The 9029-nt window shown below is 32.9% G+C and overlaps 1 protein-coding gene across 1 annotated transcript; it reads left to right on the top strand.

The window, feature by feature from the left end:
• Nucleotides 1–1786: 1786 nt before the first annotated feature.
• On the top strand, nucleotides 1787–6574 carry LOC107767541 (pectin acetylesterase 8). The gene is made up of 13 exons (XM_016586571.2): nucleotides 1787–2192; nucleotides 2542–2663; nucleotides 3104–3186; nucleotides 3661–3790; nucleotides 3877–3956; nucleotides 4077–4163; nucleotides 4252–4376; nucleotides 4482–4542; nucleotides 4676–4729; nucleotides 4809–4886; nucleotides 5474–5579; nucleotides 5914–6059; nucleotides 6197–6574. Exons 2-13 carry the CDS (start codon nucleotides 2543–2545, stop codon nucleotides 6332–6334), a joined length of 1209 nt encoding a protein of 402 aa, XP_016442057.1. The 5' UTR covers nucleotides 1787–2192; nucleotide 2542; the 3' UTR covers nucleotides 6335–6574.
• Nucleotides 6575–9029: the final 2455 nt, after the last annotated feature.

Below are 9029 nucleotides of genomic sequence, written 5' to 3'. Positions count from 1 at the left end.
GTTTTGGGAGTGTATTTATATCAGTGTGTGTGGAGTTTTCTATTAAATTTAGATATTATGTTTTCAATCTTAAAAGAAATTGTGATTTATTAGGTTGTCGGCTTACCTAGTGTCGAAATAGGCGTCATCACGATATGTTAGGATTTTGAATCGTGACAGTACTTTAAACATGGGTTTTGGTTTAGTAATAAAGTTATACACATTAATATATTATCTTCGTTAGCTAGGCCTCCATTGCAGAACGTGACAAGAAAACGTAAAATATGATTGCATTTTTGCATTGTTCTGATTATTTATGGAGAGTTAATTAACGACTTAATTATTTCTCACGTAATTGCTAATTAATTAATTTTCAGCCCTAGAATGAGTAAAACATGGCAAAAAACTAATTAGCCCTTAATCAAGAGTGTGAAAAATAGGCATAAATTATTAATTAGAAATCATGACACGTCCTAAATAAATTTTAATCAATTGCATTAAATGTATTCACACTATAATCATAGGGATTCTAATAGCCTGTTTGGCCAAGCTAGAGAAATCAGTTTATTTTGAGAAGTGTTTTTGGAGAGAAGCAGTTTGTGTTTGGCTAATCAATCAGAAAAACACTTTTGAACAATAATTTGTATTTGGCCAAGCTTTTCAGAAAGTGTTAGGAAAAAAAATACTTTTGAGAAAAAAACACTTTTGGTCTCTTGAGAAACTTGGCCAAACAGGCTATAACAAGAGGGATTTAAGTACTTTTGACGTTAAAAATTAAACTGCTCCTCTAATTTTAAATTACAACCAAACTTTTCTATAACAATCTTGTTTGTTCCGATATTTTTTGACTGTTATAGTAAAGTGTTGTTATGGAGGACATCTATTATAACATAACATTAAAATTGGTTCCAAGAAAAAACTTGATTTTTATAGTAAATTGATGTTATATAGAAATATTATAGAGAGGTTTGACTCCACAAATTTTGAATGCAATAAAACAAATAAATTAAATATAATTTCGAACCAGAATCATTAGTAAACCAAATACATCACCGACAAATAAGTTAAACACTTTGAATCAATCAATATTGACCCTCGGATGAATAGGTTAAAAATAATAGAAAAGAAAAATAGTCCCAAGAAAAAGAGAAAAAGAATAAAGAAAGACCACTCCAAATATCTCTATTTCTAACTTTGGTGTCCAGCTCATTGAATGAGGAGCGCGTAAAACGATAAGATATTCGTCATTGGGCACATGCACTTGTCACATCTAACGTTACAGTAATGTCTGTATTTAGCAACCTTTTTCTTAACAAAAGTACATTAATCACCTTCTAAATCTCTGTCTTAACCGAATGTGTGTCGGCAGCTTCCTTTTCTTTTTTTATCTTTCTTTATTCTGATACTGAATAGCCCAAGCTGCCTTTTTTTGTTGGGTTAATTGAACTCAATTATATTTGAATTTACGCCGCATAAAATCAATTTAAGAAAGAAGTATTTCTTAATAATTATTTTTTAATATTTAATGTTCGAACCGAGACCTTTAATAAAAGGGAAAGATCTAACCTCTCTCTCACCGTGTCTAGGCTACTTTATTCTATAGAGTAATTGGACGCTTTGGGAAACTTTTGAAAAAAAAAGAAGAGCTTTTGAAAAAGATTCCTTTTTACCATATTATTATTATTATATAAATGAATACAAAAGCATGTTAAGAAGTATTTTTTTTTTCCTAACCTAAGTAAGCTTTTGTGAACTGAATGATTTTTCTTGGATTACTATTCATATTCATATAAACCTCTACTTCTTTATTCTTTACTAAAAGAAACTTTTAAAGAGGCTTTCTAAATTTTTTTCCTTAAATCTCAAACAAAAACAATATATTTGGAAAAGTTTTTACTTTCAGTCTTCCAATAGAATTCTACAAATAGACACTGTATAAATGTTACAAAATCAGATCAACATATTAAATTACATTGGATAAGTAAATTATGATAACATGTTAAATTACGTTGAGCACAGTTATAACGTCAGTGTATATGTATATTCTTTCTCTTTTCGGTATAAATATATGCTTCTAGTTTCGAGTCTCGACCAACATCTGGTTTTGGACCCCTGTTTTAGCTCCAGAAACAAGATACATAACTGGATTTACTGCAGACTTTACCCCAAATAATTTCACTTTGAGATTTTCGTCAATCTCTTTTGTATTGCAGGTACTATATTTAAAAGTACAAAATTTCAATTCTATGTTTAGTAAACATTTGTTGATTCTGATATGGGTTTGTAGATTCTTGTTTACACTTTCTTATCATGGATTTTTAGTGAATAAATATACCATTAATTGTTAAAGAATGAAATCTTGAAACATGGAATTACATGCTAAATATGGTAAATATAGGAAGCATTTTTGAATGTGTCAATCTGTCTTAAAATGACATGTTTTTTTTTCTCTTTCTTTCAGTTTGTTCTTCCAATTTTTAGGATATTCTGCATACTTTTTTTTTATATTTTTTTTTTATTTTTTATGTTATTGATTGTGGGTTTTCACAAAATAATTTGCAGAATGGTAAAAAGGGCAATGCAACAATGGCTACGTGCAATAATCACTTTGCTGATTCTTTTACTAACCGAAGGGCACCCTGTTGATATTACTTATCTTCAGAGTGCTGTGGCAAAAGGAGCTGGTAAGAATTTCTTTGAATCAAAGTGATTATTTTTATTTTTATTTTTATTTTTTGTCCAAATAACTCTAAGCAGGGGCGGATCCAATATAGAAGTCGCGGATTCGGCAAGAACCCACGACTTCTGAGTCAAACTATATATATAACAAGTGTAGATAGACTTAAATATACATTTAAGTACTTATATTTCAAGGTAGAAGTAGAGGCTAACACAGGATTTTTACGTGAAAGTGCACCATTATTTTTATTATCAGCGCCCTTAAAGGCTTTTAGTGTTCAAGATGCCAAATTGTTTATAATACAAGATTTCTGATGAAGTTTACGGTGTCCGCCTCTGAATAGAACCACAATGTCTAAATCCTAAATCCGCCACCTACTATGAGAAAACAGAATTCAAGAATGTGAATATGTGTTAGATTTTGATGCCAATGATGTGTTTGCAGTATGTTTGGATGGGAGTCCACCAGCATACCATTTTGATAAGGGATTTGGAGCAGGTGTTAACAATTGGTTTATCCAACTTGAGGTTTGTTTCTTCATTCATTATAAATTTACTATTCATTTCTTAAAGATCCAAATTTTAACAGAGTTAAGACTTAGATTTCTAGGCTCTCTAGTTCATAATCTTATTTCTGTCCAATAATTAGCCTTTTTACTTCAATTTCTCAAAGCACTTAGAGTTGGATTATAGGTTTCTTAATGGAATAATATAAATGGATTGATTGCTCGGATGCAGTGACAGAGCCAGGATTCTTACTAAAGGGTGTCCAAATATTAAAAAATTGAACACACGAAGAAGTCAGGGGATTCAACATATAGTATATATGTAATTTTTCAACGAATGGGACACCCCTTGGTTTTAGGTGGCTCTGCCACTGCTTGGATGACTATAACTAAGAAGAATTTGGACATAATTTAAGTGAATTCTTTGAAATTTTTAAATTTTAGATTGCCTACATGAATTTGCATTTGAATTCATCCTATGACTTTGGAATTTCAGGGAGGAGCATGGTGCAACAATGCCACGACTTGCCTTTCACGTACAAAAACACGATTAGGATCATCTAAACTTATGGTAAAGACGGTGTCTTTTTCAGGGATTTTGAGCAACAAGGCTAAGTTTAACCCAGGTGGAGCTTCATCCTTATCATATACATTGTTTTCATGCCCATTTTTTTTTATATTCTTCTGACTAACAGTTTTTTGGAAATTGTAGACTTTTACAATTGGAACAGAATTAGAATTAGATATTGTGATGGATCATCCTTTACTGGTGACGTTGAAGCAGTTGATCCGGTAATTTTATTGTAAATCCTATAATTATTGATTTGATAAAATGATAGTGTCCTCGTCTCCTAATAATTATAGACTTGAATTATGTTCATGGATTTTGATGGACATTTTGAATTATGTCAGAAAACAAAAGTATACTACAGAGGAGCCAGGATATTTTCAGCTGTTATGGAGGACTTCTTAGCAAAAGGAATGAAGAACGCTCAGAATGTACGATCCATCAATTGATTACTGCAGATAGCTATACACTCGTCGTCGCACATTGTTTAGTTGCTGACAATAATTTTTCTAATGATAGGCTATTCTAGCCGGATGTTCAGCTGGTAGTTTAGCTGCAATTCTACATTGTGACAGATTTAAAGGTCTCTTGCCACCGGGCGCTAAAGTAAAATGTCTTTCAGATGCTGGTTTCTTTATCAATGCGTAAGCACTTTCGTTGTTTTTTTAAATAATTGTGTCCCTCTCAAAACTAGCAAGAAATTTAGCTTTCCTCTTTGCTACTGGTAAAATTTGCTTGTCCGTTTGCAGGAAGACTATTTCTGGTGCGCCTCATATTGAACAGTTCTACAGCGATGTTGTTAACACACATGTATGCTTACTTTAACCTCCTACATTATTAAACATATGTATGTTAATAATATTTTGCTGGTCATTATATCACTAAAAAGGTTCAATAGAATGAGTTTTTCTCGTCCTTAGTGTGTTACATTATCTTGATTCAGGGTTCCGCGAAGAATTTGCCTCAATCATGTACCTCAAGACTGAAACCGGGTTTGGTAAGAGGAGTTATTTTCAAAATAAATTTTCCCCTTAGTTGATGTATCTTATTTGAAAACACCGTAATTTATGTTGCAGTGTTTTTTCCCACAAAATGTCGCGCAACAAATCAAGACACCTCTTTTCCTAGTAAATGCAGCCTATGATTCCTGGCAGGTCAGTGCATCTCTGATTTCTCTTTTTAGTTTTTATTCCCTTCCTCAATTTTCCAATTTCTATGACGTATTTAGAAAATGTTAAATGGGAGCTTTGGAGTAACTAGTAAAGTTGCTGCCATGTGACTAAAAGGTCATGAGTTCGAGGGGTGGAAGCAGCTTCTTGCAGAAATGCAGTGTAAGGCTGCATACAATAGACCCTTGTGGTCCAGCCCTTCCCCGGACCCCGCGCATAGCGGGAGCTTAGTGCACCGGGCTGCCCTTTTATTTGCAAAATGAGACTAGGCCGTGTCTAGTAATGTCCTACAATTTCTTTGACAAGTTGTGGTTTATCTGAAATGCTTCCTCTGTTCTTATGAGACAAGTTCTCTTTATTACTGTCCTATAATGTGTTTTATCGATAATATTAATGTAGGTAAAGCATTGCTAGCATTTTGTTATTTGGTTATAGCTGCAATAAAATTCAGTCTTCACTATATCAAAGTAATGTTTTATATAGATATATATCATATATGTACATATATATGAGAATAATCTTGCTCTTTAAATAATTGATTTTTGCTTATTTATTATTTTTTAAATATTCAGATAAAGAACATTTTGGCTCCTGGTGTTGCTGATCCTCGTGGAACCTGGCGCAATTGCAAGCTTGACATATTGAAATGCTCGGCTGCTCAGCTCGAAACCATGCAAGGTCAAGATTTTTAAGCCCTTTTCCGAGCTTTCATGCTAAAGTAACAAACAGAAAAAGAAAGACTCTTCTTTAATACATTAAGAAGTTGACAGGAGCCAGATAGAGTCCGCCACAGGAATTTAGAGCACCTATCCGCTAGTAAAGGAACAAAAACTTGGACCGGTTCAGAGAAAACAACAATATGGAATAAGGTCGTCCTTTGTGGCTAATACTTAAATCTAAAAAATAACTAATTATAGCAAGCGTGAAGATGCTAATTTATTTGACAGAGAACTCAGTTTCGTTGTAAGGTGTACTTTGCTCTTTGTGTCTAATACATGGAGTTATTTTTTAGGTTATAGGACCGAGTTCTTAAAAGCGTTAAACGGACTGGGACCATCCTCAACAAGAGGGTATTACATCAATTCCTGTTATGCACATTGTCAAACCGGAACACAAGAGACATGGCTAAGGGATGACTCTCCGAGATTAGCTAGCACGGTATGCAATCCGAGCACTAAAAACTATATTTTGGTTTTTAGTTTATTATAAAAGAAATTTCAAAGTTTCAATATCTTTTACTTCTGTTTTCCTGTTTTAGTCAACCATTGACACTGCTAAAACATTGCATTCTGCAGACAATTGCCAAAGCAGTTGGAGACTGGTTTTACGACAGAAATCGATTCCAAGAGATTGACTGTCCTTACCCCTGTGATAAAACCTGCAAAAACCGGAATTTTGAATCGGACGTTCAGCCAGTCGATATGGATTTATAGGTTATTGATGGAAGTTATTCCCTGAGATTATTTGCTTACAGGCTTTCAATTTTCCAAAAAGTGAGAAAGAAAAATATTGAATTAAAGAAGTTATGTATCAATTGCTTTACAATAAGGGAAAGCCAACGCTGCACAGAATTGTGTGCTTTGGTATCTCCAAGAGAAACTATTCTGTATCTTTAATTTGAGGTCAATATTATGTATCTTGTTATAATGTAAAAGTTAATAGTTCAGCTTTTATATCAGATTTTATGCTATCCTACAGTTCAGTAAATAATCAGAATAAAAAAGGGCAGCCGGGTGCGCAAAAGCAACCTCGTTCACGCAGGGTCCGAGGAAGGGTTGCATTCCAAGATGTGTGATGTAGACAGTCTATCCTAATGTAAGCATTAGTGACTGTTTTCACGGTTTGAACTTGCAAAGTGATAACTTTACTGTTGCTTTCACGGTTTAAACTCGTACATATAATCAGAATCTTCTTGAAAATTTTAGGTGTCCGAGTTCTTTCCTTTGGTGCTGGATTAGGAAAAAATCTATAGTCTCAAAACTTTCACCATTGTTGCATGCTCTTTAGCACTTCCATAACCTTGGATCCATTGATTGAAACTATATAGTGCTTCCTCAGTTTCATTTTATATCGAAGTATCTAACTTGCATAGAGTTTAAAAACGAAGATTTTTCATACATTTGTGATTTTTAACATATGACATTTTTATGGTCATGACTCATGACAGTATGTCATTAATTAATTAAATGAGAAGTTTGAAGTTAAAGAGTTTTCAAACATAGAAAGACCGGACTAACAAAAAGAGCGTTACATAAAATAAAACAGTTTCTGAACAAGATTTCAAGTATTGGTTTAATGATTCAATGAAACTGCAGTCAATTGTGTGCACTTAACATACCATCTGAAAATCTATAATTCTTCCATATGGCATATATCATTACTCCAGTATAACGGAGGCCTTGCTCAAGCTCAACCTAATATTATCCATAGACCATACTTTTCAAGAATCCAGCCATAGTCAGTAGCGGAGCCATGATTTTATTAAGGGTTGTCAAAATTTAAAGAAGTAAATACAAGAAAAAATAGCCGGTAAATGTATTTTATATATATATATATATATATATATATATATATATATATATATATATATATATATACACACATAAAAAATAATTTTTACCTATCTAAAGCAGTATAATTCTTCGACAAAAAAGTATTAGTTTACACTCTAGAACTATGTGATTCCGCCACTAGCCATACATAAAAAAACTTGACTCATTTTGAGAGAGTTGAAAAAGCACTATCTAGTTGAAAGGTTCGAAACATTTACCCTTTCTCAACGCATTTCTTTAGATAAAGATTCCGTTTTTTCCTCTTTTCGGATGATAAATCTTTCTCGGAACATGGAGTGTGAATCAAACCCATGTTTGAATTGTCAATCGCTCAGTTTCTTTGTTTAATGAAGGCGCATTCCCCCTAAGTGAGACCATTCCTTTGTCATAACTCGTGTAGAAAAGGTAGATAAGCCCCCGATTTCACCCTTTTTGAAGTCTGGTCTAAAATTCCTGAAAAATTAGCTTTTATGATTACATCGGCAATAATCCGGCAAAAGGGGGATTATTTAGATCGGGATCAATGGATAACGGGGATGGAATAGCGGTTAGATGGTTAGGACACCATATCTTTAGAGATAAAGAAATGCGTCGAATTCATCTAGGCATATGAATCTCAATTAACGAGACCTTACCCTTACTCTGGGGTAGAGAGACTATTTCCAATATACCCTCGGCATCCTTCCCTCCAAGAACTCCCACCTTGCTCTTGGGGTGACTTGAACTCACAACCTCTTAATTGAAAGTGGAGGGCACTTACCATCGAAGTAACCCACCTTGTCAAAAATCAGAGAGAAACTATAAAAGAAAACAAGAGATAGGTAGAGAACGAAGAAACGAATATGGGAAGAATTTCTAATTATTGATTCCTAGCACAGCAAAAATTAATATCCATTTTTGATCGAAAACCAAGAAATAATCAAGAATTCCAAAGCCCCCATACTCCTGTACTGTGCTCGGACATCATTAAAGTGCACAAAATACCAAATCAAAAGTGCCAGAAGGTAAAAATTTACTCATACCTAGCGTTTATATCATACCAATATACTTTATCGTGATTAAATAATAAATAAGGTAAAAATATAATTACAATAATTAACCGTAGTTAGGTGATAAAATAAGTATGTAATTCTCGATTTCAACGTGGTACTGAAAGTTAGTCTTGGTTATTATTCCCTCCGATCCACAATAAATAAGTGATTTTTTGACTGTTTTCATACATATTAAAAAATCTACCTTTTAACATTAATTAGCAATAAAATTAACCATATTAACATTTACTATCTCTTCACATAAACACTCTTAATACATACCCAAGGGCAATGTAGGAAAACAGTAATTAATTATTATTGAAATTTGAAAAATTCAAATATTATGGACCACATTGCCAAAAAATACTTATTGTGGACCCGAGGAGTAACTCGTTATTAGGTTGAACAGCCAATTACTATTTATTGATTTTATTAAACTGAGGATCTTATCTTTTTTGTTATTACAATAAGTTTGCTTTAACACTTACATTGAGTGATAAAGTCATCTAGAAATGCTTAAGAATGAATTAATAATATCTAATTTA

The sequence above is a fragment of the Nicotiana tabacum genome, chromosome 15 (assembly GCF_000715075.1).
Source record: "Nicotiana tabacum cultivar K326 chromosome 15, ASM71507v2, whole genome shotgun sequence".
NCBI classification, from domain to species: Eukaryota; Viridiplantae; Streptophyta; class Magnoliopsida; order Solanales; family Solanaceae; genus Nicotiana; species Nicotiana tabacum.
Note: the sequence above shows the minus strand (reverse complement) of the source record. Positions and strands in the feature narration are given on the sequence as shown.